The sequence below is a fragment of the Phoca vitulina genome, unplaced genomic scaffold (genome assembly GCF_004348235.1).
Source record: "Phoca vitulina isolate PV1807 unplaced genomic scaffold, GSC_HSeal_1.0 scaffold13, whole genome shotgun sequence".
In the NCBI taxonomy this organism is placed as follows: Eukaryota; Metazoa; Chordata; class Mammalia; order Carnivora; family Phocidae; genus Phoca; species Phoca vitulina.
In genome coordinates this window covers 31978555-31994230 of record NW_022589716.1, presented here as the reverse complement: position 1 = coordinate 31994230, position 15676 = coordinate 31978555, and the positions used below count along the sequence as shown (strand labels likewise).

General features: G+C 36.6%; 1 protein-coding gene across 1 annotated transcript in view; it reads right to left on the bottom strand.

Annotated features, from left to right (window-relative positions):
- CNTN6 (contactin 6) overlaps positions 1–15676 on the bottom strand; it is a 292595-nt gene that overhangs the window by 16386 nt on the left and 260533 nt on the right. The window contains 7 exon segments of the mRNA XM_032411799.1: positions 195–310; positions 422–656; positions 7928–7998; positions 10914–11063; positions 11179–11337; positions 12172–12289; positions 12648–12823. Coding sequence (XP_032267690.1) covers positions 195–310; positions 422–656; positions 7928–7998; positions 10914–11063; positions 11179–11337; positions 12172–12289; positions 12648–12823 — 1025 coding nt within the window.

Sequence of the window (15676 nt, the reverse complement as noted above, 5' to 3'; positions counted from 1 at the left end):
AAAATGGCTACCATTTGCTAATTTGCTTGTCTGAAATCACCTAGAAAGATCCCCTCTGCTCACTCCCCTTGATAGCTATAGACATACAATGTTATATGCTAAGAACTAGGTTAGTAGTATAGGACTGCTGAACAAGAACTGCTGTGTGGTTAACTGGCATAGTCCCAAGGGAAAGTGAAATTAATGTGGATTACCTCATAGCCCAGCACTCTTCCAGTGTTTCTATTCCAGGGAATAGCATTCCATGAAACCTCCATTTCCGAAGCAGAAAAACTCTGGACAGACGTTCCCCTTGGGGCCAGTTGAGGTTCTATCATTTAAAAAAGACACAATCATCTTCAGCAGAGTGCTTCATGGAAAATAAATGCAAAATATACATACATGCCCAAGTATGACCATTCCAGGGCTGACCACAACTTACCATCTTCCCCAGAGTAGACAATGGACACAGTACTCAGAGATCCTTCCCCTTCGTTATTATATACACCCACTTTGACTTCAAAGGGAGAGAGGGGCGTGATGCTTTCATTTCTGTAAACAAACCTTGATGATTCTACAGATGGTACTCTTTCCTTGGTCCAGGCTGTTGAGCCAACTGGCCGCAACATGATGATGTACCCAAATTCCTCTCCGTTCTGTAGTTCTTCTGGAATTGACTTGGGCAGAAGTGATCAATTACTGAGTATTTACAAAAATATTTTATAGAGCTGTTATAATTTTTATTGATTATTTGGCATTTCTTTTAATGTAGACAAACATGGATATTAACCCTGTTTAATGAAACATTGAAAAAATAATAATACTTTTTTTTTAAAGATTTTATTTACTTATTCAACAGATAGATAGAAAGAGAGCACAAGTAGGCAGAGTGGCAGGCAGAAGGAGGGGGAGAAGTAGGCCCTCCGCTGAGCAGGGAGCCGGACGTGGGGCTCAATCCCAGGACCCCAGGATCATGACCTGAGCCGAAGACAGTTGCTTAACCGACTGAGACACCCAGGCGCCCCAATAATACTTTTATTTGGAATGGCAATTAGGAAAACGATCCCAATTAAAGATATTCAGATAAATAAATGAAAAATTTAAATGGAAATGTAAAACAGGTTTTACATGTTGATATCTCTTTCCATGATTATTCATTAAGTTGTAATAATAAAATGTAATAAAAATGGTTTAGAAGATTTCAAGATTTTGTAAGTTAAAACATAATTTGGATATGAATTTTTTAAACTCAGCACAAAATTAACTTATTAACTATTTCAAGGCTAGCTATGTTTTCTTTTCATAAAATTTTCAACAAATTCTTATAAGATACAGATAATATAACTGTTATGTAATAATATTTGCTTTAAGACATATAGAGTATTACTCAAACACAAAAGCATAAAAGACCTCCCAGTATTTTTTACCATACATCTTCATTACATCCCCAGAACTCTACAGATATTACACATTACAATCACATAAAATAAACACACAAAAATGAATTTATGCTTGAATTTAGACAAACATCCCACCTGTTTACAAGAAAGTTGTATTTAAAAATCTATGAAAATTTAGGTTTTTTTAAAGAAAAATGTTTTTCTTTTCTTTCCTTTTTCAAATATTTTGATAGACTAATAAAGGCATACCTGATAGGACATTAATGCTTGAGTCCCACCTGCCTACAACTCCTTTTCTGAGGGTTTCCTTTACCCATACATAACCATTCATCATACCAAATAATCCTGAGACTTGGACCACATCTGCTTACCCAGCAATGGGCACCAGAATCAATGGTCCCATCTTTTTTTTTTTTTTCAAAGATTTTATTTATTTATTTGAGAGAGAGAATGAGAGACAGCACGAGAGGGAAGAGGGTCAGAGGGAGAGGCAGACTCCCCGCCGAGCAGGGAGCCCAATGCGGGACTCGATCCCGGGACTCCAGGATCATGACCTGAGCCGAAGGCAGTCGCTTAACCAACTGAGCCACCCAGGCGCCCTCAATGGTCCCATCTTAATCACTATGTATGAGGTGTCCTGGTGCCAAATCTTCATGTTCTAGGGTGACTGACAGACCCCATCAATTCCTCTCCTCTACAGAGTTTGAATATGAAACACAGGAGGGGACAATTCTAGATAAACTTAGAGTAGGCAATAAGAAGAAAATATACAATGAATATAGTAGGGACAATGAAGCAGTAGAAGCCAAGAGAAAATGGAAGCTGTAACTCACATAGAGAAGAGATAGAATGGAGCTGTTAGTGAAGTAGGAAGTCATAAGTAAAGGAAACAGGTAGAACAAGGAGCAAGCATGAGGGACTACTGTAGCAGGAGCTGGATTACCAGAGTAGCTGGCAGCAGACTTAGAGCCACCGTGCTCTGAACAGTGATGAACGATGTTCCAGTTCTTCATTTGACCTGCCTGCTTGGTTATTGAGACTTCTTTCATCCTCATTACCTCCCACATAGCTTTAAAATAAATCCCCATTAACTGAGATGACCTGAGCTGGTCTCTGTTTCTTGCCATGTGGAACAGTCTAACAAATACAGAAAGTGAAAAGAGGAAGAAAAATATAGGTTCTCAAATCTGGGGAAAGAAAATGTTTCCTTGTATTAGCACTTTCACAGGGAGATCAGAATTAAAATTGTTAATTTTTAGTGGAATCGACATTTATGAGAACTTAAGCTACTTGCTAGAGCATTTGCTTTTTGATGTTTCTCTGATCTAAGATTTAATCAAGATGTTTAGCTCATCTGAGAAAATGAAGGACTTCAGTTTTTGTTAGTCAAATACAATTAGTGTTTCTCATGATGTTCCCTCAAGATCCAAGTCCGACAGATGCAGTTTAGAAAGGGGGGAGGGGAAGATACTTATTTAGGGTCTCCATTTTATTCTTCCCATATGCGCAGAGGGGAAAATGATGGAAAGATATATATAGCTGTTTAAGATGGTCAGGATGAAAGTCTCCTTCTTTAAGCAAAGGAAGTGTCCAGTAGAAAAAAGAAATTCAGAAATTCTTCTGGTAGTAAAATCTATTACAGTTGGTAAAGACTAAGAACAGAATCTTTAGTTTAGACCAAGGGCAGCAAACTATGGCCTAAGAGCCAAATCTTCTGCAGCCTGGTTTTGGAAATAACAAACACAGTCACAACTGTTCATTTATCTACGATATGTGGATGCTTTTGATGACAATGGCAGGGTTGGAAGTTGTGAGAGACCATGTGGTCCACAGGCTGAAAACTTTCTGAATACTTTTCCTGACCTGCCCTTTTCCAAAAAAAAAAAAAAAAAATCAACTCCCAGTATAGGTGTTTATCTTTTACTCCATAGTACTTTATCCTATATTCCTAACCTTATAGTCATATTTTATATGACATATTCACCACAAGTATCTTAAACTTGAGAGTATCTGGGAGTACAAATTATGATAAGATGTGAATAAAGATACCTTACAAAGGAATTGGCATTTACTACATTCCAAAAGTTAGATATCAGGTCTAGGTTGCTGGAAACAAAACAAACCAAAACAAATAAACAAACACAAAATACACATTACTTTGGTACTGGAGAAAACACAAGGAGGTTGTTTATTTCAAGCAGATTATACTATGGTGTATTTACATGAGCAGCAATCTGGGATGACCAGTAAAGCTGTCACTTATAAACCATAATGGTGGATTCTCACTGAATTTAGAATGGTCATTGGTTGTGCATTAGTTCTGAAAGCCCGTCAGGTACTATTTCATCTGCAATAGCGGTGACTTTGGCCATCTCTCCACTCCCAATTTCTTTTTCAAAACATAGTTCCGATAAACTAGGGTGGTACCTTTCCTGACCTTCTTCCATGCTGGATTAAGACTGTCCTGTCCTGTTGGCCTCTGAACATTCAGAACTTTTTAAAATTTATTTTTGTACCCCCACTGCTTGCAACAGAGTAGCTCTTCTTCATTGAATTGAAAGAGTTCCTAAATGCCTTCTGGTGGCTTGAACTAATGTATGCATTGCCTTCTAAATATACATAACCTATTCCTTAAAGAAGTTTGGGCATCAGAAGGATTTGGCTCAGTAACTGCGTGTATGTGATGCCAAATGTGAATGATACATGGGAAACTGCATCTATTAATGTAATTTCTGCAAGTATCTATCTATATATCTGATACCCCAAGAAAAAACACACAGAGCAAATGACTTTGACTTAATTTTTTTTAATTTTTTAAAATAGAGGCCAACAAATGTTTTCTGTAGAAGGCCAGATAGTAACTATCTTAAGCAATGGGAGACATATGGTCTCTTGTGAAAGCATGAATGCAACAACACTTTATACCTGAGAGGATGGGTGTGGTGGTCGGGGAATTTGTGTATGAAAACAGGGAGCAGGGCAAGGTTGGCCCATAGGTGATGGTTTGATGAAACTTGCTTGAAAGAAAAGGACCTTATAAATCATGGAAATATACATATTACATATATATATATATATATATTTGTAACTCACATCCTCTCTGTTTAAGAATAGTATACACAGGATTTCCTATTCCTCTCACATATTGAATGTGCTAAAACAATTATTTACCAACCTTTAGTAATTTCTGACTTTAGAGGAGAAAAAATAATGCATGATATCAGGCAAAATTTCCTATACACTATGATGAAATGTTTATTTGACCTTCGAAGAATATTGAAGCCTAAATAACCTACTTAACCATCACACTAAAGCAAACCTCTTGTAGGCTCATGTGGGAGTCACTGGTTTTGTGGGAAATGTGTTCAGAGGACAGGAATAATTTGACTAACTTACTGCTTAAGGCAGATATATAGGGACTCTTGCCCACTCTGAACCATGACACCGTGTAGGGATACGTGGAATTCAAATTTAGGACAAAGTAAAAGAGCATGGAGCGAGAGCCCTGTGTTAAAATGCTCCCACTGCCCACCACCCAAATCTTTTTTAAGATTTACTTATTTATTTTAGAGAGCAGAGAGTGGGAGTGGGGACAGGGAGGGGCAGACGGAGAGGAAGAGGGAATCTCAAGCAGGCTCACACTGAGTGCAGTCGGTTGCAGGGCTCAATCCCACGACCCTGAGATCGTGACCTGTGCTGAAATCAAGAGTCAGATGCTTAACTGACTTAGTCACCCAGGAGCCCCCCACATCACATTTCTAAACCTCTGTTTTCTTATCTGAAAGTGGGATTACCCACCTCCTAGCATTGCTGTGAGGACTGAATAACATGAAATGTCCAGCACAGAACAGAAACCCTGTAAGTGCTCTGCGAGTGTAGTCTTCTCTGCCTCAGGCTTCTGAGAGCTTCTTCTCTTTCAATACCATCCACCCATCCAACAGTACTCGGGCAGGCCATGCCACATTCCAGGCACTGTGCTGGGCTCACCATGTCTACGTGAAACTAGATGTCCAGAAGAAAGGACACCTGGTTTCTGGCTCTGTCATTTACAACCTTGAGAAAACAACATCTCTGTGCCTGAGTTTACTCACAGATAAAAAGAGTTTACTACTACTACCACTCTCTCTCTCTCTCTATCTTTAATGGAATTTTGTAAGGAATAAAATGGACCTTTTACTACTGCAAAATCATTTATAGATACAGTGAATACTCTCATTCAACAACAGTGTTTCTAAACCTCAGCACTATTGACATTTCGGGCCAGATAATTCCTTGTGGTGGGGGCTGTCCTGTGCCTTGTAGGATGTTTAGCATCATCACTGGCCTCTGCCCAAACACAACTCTCTCCCAACTTAGTTGTGACAATCAAACCTTTCCTCAGACATTGTAAAATGTCTACTGAGAGAGAAAATCACCCTGCTTCCCAATGAGAACCCCCCTTGTACGCGTCAGCTAGGATGATTTTCTTTTCTTTTTTTTTTTTAAAGATTTTTTATTTATTTATTTGAGAGAAAGAGAATGAGAGACAGAGAGCATGAGAGGGAGGAGAGTCAGAGGGAGAAGCAGACTCCCCGCTGAGCAGGGAGCCCAATGTGGGACTCGATCCCGGGACTCCAGGATCATGACCTGAGCCAAAGGCAGTCGCTTAACCAACTGAGCCACCCAGGAGCCCCAGGATGACTTTCAATTAAAACATCCATGGCCATCATGCTCTTAGGTATAATTTTAAAATGTCTGAGGAAGTGGATGTTTTGGCAGTATGAAAGTTATTATCAAAATGTCAAAAACACGTACACAGGCAATGAAACAGGGTAGGGCTCTTTTATCAGTTATAGCTGAGGCTCAAAGCTGACAACAAGGGTATGACATGATATGCATTCCAAAGAGAGACATCAAACCATTTATAGGCAAAATTTAGCCTCTCCTCTATGACAACGGTATATCAAAGGAGTGTTCGGTTTTTTAGGGAGAGAATAGTAGGAAAATATTTCTTCTGAGAGAGTTGTTGAAAAAGCTGTGCATTCCTACCCCTCTACCAAGGGAAAGTAATGGGGCCACTTCTCATTCTTTGCCTAACCAAGTGAAGAGGCCTCACAAAGAACCACTTGGTATGTGCTCTCTGGAATTTGGGACAGATAGGTTCTTTTAACTGACAATGCCTGAGAAACTTCTAAAGGAGAGAGAGATCTGGACAACACATGGTAGCAGAGTGAAGAGAGAGGCTAAACAGGAATGCACTATACTCCCACTGAACATAGAACAAAGATATGTTTGCTCAGGGTAAGTGTGGATCCCATGCAAGGGACCCATGAGAAGCTTTGAAAGGGACTCTATCTACAAAGACCATCTAGAAGAGAAAGACAACCTCCACCAGAAGGGACTGGACATGGACCACCAGACCCCCAGGAACTGAGGAGACTTTTCAGTAGCCAGCTGGGCTTGCACCAAGGAATTGTAACTAGAAGTTCCCTAGTTCTGAGGGATTTCCTGGATGCCCCACCCCCAACCAAAAACAAACAAACAAAAAAACAACTACCCTATAAAATAACAGCATCTGATGGTTACCAGAGGGGAAGTGGATGGGGTGGGGGGTTGGGCGAAACTGGTGATGGGGATTAAAGAGCACACTTATCATGATGAGCACTGAGTAATGTATAAATTGCTGGATCACTACACTGTACACGCAACTAATTTAACACTGTATGTTAACCATACTGGAATCAAAATTAAAAACTTAATAAAAAAAAATAACAGTGTCTGGCCATTTGCCACTTCTGGAGTACTCCAAAGTCAAATTACAAATGTACCAGCAATCAGGACCTGTTCAGTACTCTTCCTCTTCTCTCAGCCCAAACTCACCACAACTCCAGAGAAGTAAGAGGTAACATAGGGATTAGGGAAGGAGAGATTCAACAGCAGAATGGAGACTAGGTAGAGAACTGACTATACATTCCCTTTCACACTGTGGAATCCTTAGGCTGAGGCAAGCCCAAGCTACTGGAAACAAGAAACATTAGGTTGGAGAAAAGTCTAAAGTTTATGATAATAAACCAGGCTGAAATTTTTAATAAGTATAAAATGAGCCTATATGTTAATTTGTAAGAATAAGAACCAAAAAGCTATGCCATCTGCCCAAGTTTTTGTCTGGACGCAGGGGTGTTTAAAGAACAGTGATAGGAAAAGAATTTCCACCTGCATTCTACTGAGTCTAACTTGTGTGCAAGAGCATAGTTCCAGAAGTAATAAATACAAAAATGTCTAGTCCATCAAGTAATAATTGAAATGCTACTGGCAAACCTTCAATAAACCCTGAAGTTGTTTTTCTTATATCTGGGAGAGAATTGTGTTGAGTTAGTTACACTCTCTCACGTTAGTAGAAATAAAAGTTTCTAATACCTCCTCTAAGTAATTCATCATCAGGAGTCTTTCATACCATGTATTTTTATATATTCTCAGCAGTGATCAAATAAATCTTTTTGTTTTTCAGTATTCTTCCTGGCCAGCTAAATCTTTTTCTTTCAAAATAACTCAGTTGGACAGAAAATTACCTCCCACGTAATGACGAGTTCCGACCGACTTCCTCCACCTCCATTGATGTTTGTTGGTGCCACAACGGGGACTGAAAGCAACCAAGAGAAATGTGGGATGGCAATTATTAAAGTACATCTTCATCAGGAAGAATTTTCTTTTTAGATTTCACCTTTCAAAATCTCATGCTGCACATTGTGAGAGTCTTGCATTTTTAATGAACATAAATTATGTTTACACATATCCAAATTTCTAAGAGAGAGGACACAGTTGTGTTTGATACATGAGCACCCTGGCTCCAAAATTAATTAAAAATCGAGTAACATCGTGTATTTGACATTATTATGCATCATCTACTAATTGGCAAAATGATGTTCCATTCAGATGGTAACCGTGACAGTGCTGATTTAGTGCCTAATTATACAGTTGTGCTGTAAACAAGTTACTGAGGCAGTCTATTAATTAATTCTTTTTTTTAATAAACCAACTAAAATGATTTTTCTTTTTTGTCATCAAGATAGTTTAACATTTAAAAATGCATTCTTAAAAATATCTAAGTAAATAAATTCTTGTTATTCTAACTCTATGTTTGAATCTCACGTTCTCTCAGTACAGAACAGAAAGGACTTTTCCTCTAACCTTTCACGTGCCAGCTAAGAAGATGGCCCCCTGTCAAGGACGTGACAGAGGCGATTTTCTCCGTTTAACTCTAGGACTCTAAGGCTCTGTGGTAGAACATTCCAGACACTGATCATTTCTATGAATTAGAAAACAATTATGCCCTTCATGTATACCCTTGTGAGGACTAGTATGACAAATAATAAGTAGTTTGAGGTAAATTACAAAATTGATGAGAGCTGTATGTGTGGGGGTTGTAGTATATAATCAGAATGGGGTTTTACTTTATATATGTGGAAGTGTTGAAATATAATCCTTTTCACAAAATAATGGCAGATGCATCCTAAATCTGTGATAATGGATATATCTGCATGATATACTTTTTTAAAGGTTGAATTATATGTAATTCTCTATATTTGGTCATTTTTGATCAAGATCCAAAGGTGGGGGGGTGGAAGTGCCTGGGTATGCTGGGTTTTGCTGACTGGTAGGCAGGAATTAAAATACATAATATTTAATTGCCCACTTCAAAATTTTCTCCCACTGTGGAGACCATGCAGACAAATTTAGACTACTTATCTTAATTATTGCCATTTGATACAGATGTTTAACTTTATAAACGACACAGTGATATAATAGTCTAATTATTCTTTTTGATAATAGCACCTATCAGACATTACCCATTTTCATACTCAGATTTGCCCTTTGTCTGCTTTGATCTTCACAATGCATTTAAAAGATTGCCTTGTACTTACACCCTATTTTCTAAGTCTTCCATGGCCTTTGGCCAAAAACACATAAATCCATGTGGGTTTTACCGTTGCAGGGTTTCTGGTACTCAACAACTTAGAGTGACACTTTTCCAGGACCATTAAATAGTGTAGATACATAAGGAAATTATTTTAAATTATATTTTAATTTACTCTCTACAAAGTTTCCAACATTCTGGGCAATAAAATTCCTTTTTTTTTTTTTATTCTTTTTTCAAATGAAACATACTAAACCCAAGACCATATTGAGAAGAAGTGTCTTTAAGAAGCTACAAAAAAAAAAAAAAAAAAAAAAAGGACACACTTCAGTATGATTTGGAAACTCGGGGTAATTATTATGAACACCAGGTCTCATCATGCTACTGAAACAAGAGTGTTAGTGGTCAATAGAAGGTAGTGCACAAGCTTTACTGTAAAATTTTACAGTTAGAGTCAACCCTGCCCAAAGCTACCATGATATGAATCAGCTGTAAAAAACAATCTAAAACTCAAGGTAACAGTGAGTCATAGGCCACCTGGGAGCGTCTTCTCCAGCCAGTCTACAGTAAGGTCTGGGACTTTTTATATTTACACATTTCCTTATGCCAATCTCTTGCTATCTAGGTTAAGACCCATGGTTATGGAGAATGCCAGTGCCCAAGTCTGAAGATCTGAGTTCAAATCCTGACTATCTGAAACAGTCAGCTAAGATCCTGGCCTTCCTTTTCCTCTTCTGTAAAATGAAGGACTCTCCTCTCAGCTCTAAACTTCTAGGATGATCTCATGTAAGATTGTACTGTCAAATATGTTTTTTGTTCAGTCCCAATCCTATAATGAAAATACTTACATTATCTTTAATTTGAAAAAAAGCTTTATTGACATCTGACAGTTGTGCACACTTAATTGAAGTACTTCATGCTTGTTAAGCTAAGCCAGTGACAACAGAGTGATCCCTCATTTATATGACTGAGTAAGAATGTGAACTTTGTTAGCTGCATGCAGCAAGCAGATCAAATGTTACCCTGGATGTAAAGTTTAGGAGTAGAACAAAGAGGATCCATTGAAAAAAGCTTAAGAAGGGGTGATTTCTGAGCCAGGTTCCACTTGTATTTTGCTGTTCAGTGAACCAACTGATGCTCAATTAGTGCTTCTGTTAAATGAGCTTAGGATTTACCTCATTTGCATGGGAAAGAATTTATACTATTGCTCAATGAAGCTGCAACTAGGTCAGAGTTGAGAAATAGATGGAAATGTGTGGCTGATTGCACCTACAGAGTCTCAATAAATTCTTGGCTACAACAGTTAATGAAACAAGCAGTAACTCATTTGCATGTACAAATCTACAGATTCTCTGTTGGAGTTTGGCTAGAAAATTGATGAGATGAGAGGACAGCTTCTGAAAAACTCTTATTTTTGACATGCCTGCTTAGCTATAATCATCTCTTATTGAACTTGTATTTAGGAGAAAATACTCCTTGCTTTGTATATATAAAAATGTGAAAATGAAAGCTGCTGGTTTCCTGCCTCTGATTTGGGGCCCAAAATATGACAAAACCCATAAAAATACCTCTTATTTGTTTTCTTTAAGAACTATACCATAAAGGATCTTCCACATGTTTAGAAGACATTAATTTCTTACCTGACGCTTTGGTTCTTAACAATTCTGATGCTTTACTTGGTTCTCCAATCCCAATGCTATTCCCAGCAACGACGCGAAATTCATATTCCACCCAAGGACTCAAACCAACCACTGTTGTATTGTAGGTCTTGCCACTGAGAATTTCTGGAACTAAAAAGAGGGGGGCACTTCAGTCATCAAAACTGGCACTACTTAACATCAATCAGTCAATCAAACAAATACATCTGTTTTAGAAAAATCACCCGAAAACACTGGTGTCACTTACCAGTCGAAACAGCCTGCCAACCCACAGAAAATGGTGTCCGAGCCTGAACAGTAAATATTTGAATGGGACTATTATTATCTGAGCCTGGTCTCCAGCTTAGTTGAGAAGTAGTACTGGAAATGTGTTCCACTCTTACATCCTCAGGGGGACCTGGTGGACCTTGAAAAATATGTTCGTTGATAACTATATTGAAAATTATTAAATTCATTATTTGGGATAGGGGCAGTTTATTCTTATCTGTTATACTTAGAAGATAAAATACTGAACATAATGTACTTTTAGCAAATTATTTGAGATAAAGCCCTATTCATTCAGTTTACATGGTGAGAGACTAATTTAGAAATCTTCCTTTGAAGATTGGAAAATTCTGGGGTGCCTAGGTGGTTCAGTCGGTTTAGCAACCAACTCTTGATTTCAGCTCAGGTCATGATCTCAGGGTTGTGAGACCGAGCCCCATATTGGGCTCTGTGCTAGGCGTGGGAGCCTGCTTAAGAGTCTCTCCCTCCCCCTCTGCCCCTCCCCGCTCCCTCTTAAAAAAGAAAGAAAGAAAATTCCAATCATGGAATGGATGATTATCATCAGTTAGGGAGCTAATCTCAAAAACTGAAAACAACTTTCATATATTCCTTTTTCAAAAGGTAATTCAAGCAAATGCAGCTTATACGGAGAACTGGAGGAATATATGACTTTGACCCTGTTCTGATAAGAATGGTTTATCATAAATAGAAGGCATGCCTAACTTTTAGGGACTGACACTACACACTGAGTCTGACCGCTCCTTATAAATACACAAAACCTACTCAATTCAATATCCATATCCACACTACATATGCCATGGAGTCTTAAAGTTTAGAAAATTTTTTAAAAAATCTATATTTTTATCTCACTTCTTTATCATGATGTGGTTGGTTACTCAAAGATCTACCATTTACTTATTAACATTTCTGTCTGTGAATAAATAATGTGCTCATTTATTTCCATCATTATGCTTACCTCTAACAATGATATCAGCTACAGCAGATAAACTTTCTAGAGTTGTTTTTACCGTGCATAGATATTTTCCTGAATGATTTAACTGAATATTCCTTATCATCAAATCCCCAACAGATTCCTGCAGATAGAAAATGAAAGGGGGATAAAAACATAATAATTCCCAGCAGGACCCATTTTTTTTTTACAGCTGGATAAATATTAAATATGAGACACCTCTGAAATTAGGAGATATACTAGTATCATTGTTGTTGCTCATATATGATCCCTTTTCCTATCCCCTCTTTTATAATTGCATCTAGAACACAAGCATTTCTATGAAAGACAGAAAACAAAATAAAACAAAAACAGATGAAGCTTCATAAACGGAGAGTGGTTATCCATGCAAATAAGTATGGGGAGAATAATTATGAAAGATGTTGATTCATGTGAAAGACTTGATTTATTTTATTAAGTACTTAAAAATTTCATCAACTTACTCCTCCGATCCTTTCAAAATGAGCCACTCCTTTTTTTAAGTCTATGACATCTCCATTGAAAGACCATATAAATACAACTTCAACGGAAGGGTCATGGGACACCTGGCATGGTAGGACTATACTCTCTCCAACTGTAACGTCCATTTTGGAAGGTGGAATGGTAATAACAGTCTTCTCTGTTGAGAAAAAATATTATTATTATAAAAAGCTTATAAAATGTGACATATGGCAACAAAATACATATTTTAAATGGTTTTACGATTGCTTGAAATTGTATAAATATAACTTGGAGTTCTACTATATTCAGTATTAACAATTCTATTCCCTTTTCAAATGTTTCTGCATTAATCAGTGTAGCTTATTACTTGTAATAAAAGGACATAGTTTTATTCATATTTTATATAAAAATAAATAGCTGATAGAAAACTGTGGACTTCAAAAGACAGTATTCCTTACATGAAAAATGCACCACACAGTTTTTATTGTTTTTTTTATTCTGAAAATCTAGGTGCAACATTACAGTCCACACACTGGTTGCAGCTCTAGCCCATATTAATTTCATATACTATGAGAAAAACGATGCCATTAAGATCTTAACTACAATAGTTTATATAGAGATTTATAATCATAAGTGTGTATTTACTAGTGTGAATATAATATTTATCCTATTTCTGACATAGCTGTGATAATAATTTTGTATTTTATCTAAAGACACAACGTGAAGGGGAAAGATGTATGTTTTCCCTCTCTTATCCAGATTTTCCAAGTCCTAGCATTTCACTGACCAAAGTTTCAAAGGTCATTTCCAAAAGTGTTCTAGTTGGACTCGAGAGTCCTATATTTCTCTGACTAAAAGAGACTCATAGTGATAGATCCCATCTGACTACATTTTTTAATAACAAAATAAATAGTTTCGATTTTAGAGGACTAAGAATTGACTGAAAGGGCAAACTCAGTAACCATAAAGAAGCCCTGCACATACATTTCAATTCAGATACACACTATTTTACTAAAAATAAAATATATTTTAAGGAATTTACATTTAAGAATTAGGGGTTTGTTCAAATTATACTGAAAAAATACCGTACATAAAGAAGTTTCAAAACTGTGACATGAGAACTTAGAAAATCTTTCTCTAAAGATCATTCGTGAGATAAAGTTTAATCCTGTAGAATCTAATAATTTTGGGTTTTAAGGTACATATTGATAAAAAGAGCCTTGGAAAACTAAAAGCACATTTTATATTTCTGCATATAATGCAGAAAATCGAACTCAACTGACATCAGGTAGATCTTTATGTTTGTGTATTTATTTGCATAATTTAAAAATGCTCTTTCCTTTATTGTATTAGATGCATACACTTTGTAATTATTTTTGGAGAGAAGTTTGAAGAATGATTTTGTGGACTACATCCATTCCTAATTCCAAGCCTTCTTCACTTCTCTCCCTGAGTAAGGGTTTCGAGAACACTTTTTAGAACTAGAAAATATTTTTCTTCTTGTAGTTTTTTGGAAAAGAATGTATCACTAATGTCTTATTTACATTTATGGGAGGATGAGTTGGCTAATTGGATGTGTTGGTAGTGCAAAACTGCCCTGATTTAAAGTTTTAGATCATGCAATTAAAGTAATTTTCAAACATTAAAAATTACAGCAACTCCTTCCGTTTATGGCACCACAAAATAGCAAAGTTAGACAAATCATTCCCTGCATACATAGCTCATTGGTAGTACAGTAATAATGACTAACATTTCATGAATAAGAAATATTTGTATTATAATTTATAATGTTTAGATGTCATCACTAGTTAATTCATTTATTAACTAGTATTTACTGAGCACCTACCAAATTCCAGCCATCTGTCAGAAGGAAAAAAAAAACAACATCAAATATAAATTAAAACGGGGGATCCTGAGGAGTCAGTTTATTGAAAAAGAGTTGTTTTGGCTGAGGGTAAAAGGCAAATAGGAATTAGCTAGGTAAAGGTGGCAGGTGGGGGAAGGATGCCTATGTTGGCGAGAGGCAGGAGCATTTACAAAGAGTCTGTGTGAAGATGAAACATGGATGGTAGATGCAGAGCAGTCGTTTTGCTGGAAATCCTAGTATTAGACAGAGTATAATACAGGAGTGAATATGGGAAATAGGAAGCTGGGTGATACTCACAATAAAGACATAAAAATTGGGTGATAGTCACAATAAAGACATAAAAATTGGGTGATAGTCACAGTAAAAGACATAAAAGACATAATTGAGATGTCTTCAGGATCAGCTACATAATATGTGAGTCACAGTGTGAAATGAAAATGTGGGGTGCCTTGGTCAAAAAATAAAGAAGTTCTATTAAAGATACTAAATATACAGCAACTTGCTTTAGAAATGTAGCATAACTTATAAAACGTAATAGGGTAATAGTGATATATGAGTCACAGCATAAACTTGCAAACTGCAAAAATATTTTTGGTGTTAGTTTTATATAATACATTAAATAATGCTTTATTAAAGTTATATCTTGCTTGCTCTAAGCTTTTTCTCACATTTCTGTAAATTTACTTACTGGAATTTATGTTTTAAGCAACTTCATTTTCAATTGATTTAATTGGCATCAGTCGCTCATGACAAATGTAAAATCACAAATATTTTTCAATAATTTTTGATTTTGCTAAGGGTCTTTCTCTGCTGATATAACTGTTACCAAACTGTAAAGAGTAGTTTATAGGATGTGACAACATTGGAATATAGTGCTGATAAATTATTTTGAAATAGAAATCTTAGAACATCTAGAGCTGATAATTCCACGGAACAATTTTTTCTAGATTTAACTCTTCATACAAATCCGTTTTGTGTAATTCTGAATTAAATTTTAAATGTAAATTTAAACAATGGAACTTTAATGTTCTTCTGACATACCCTGTAACTTCTGAAGGCTATACAAGAAACTGAAAGTGCCTTAATGACTTGTGTATAATCCAAAATGCCTATTTATGCATTCTATTGCCTTATCTTCAATTACAAGGAAACACTCATTAATAA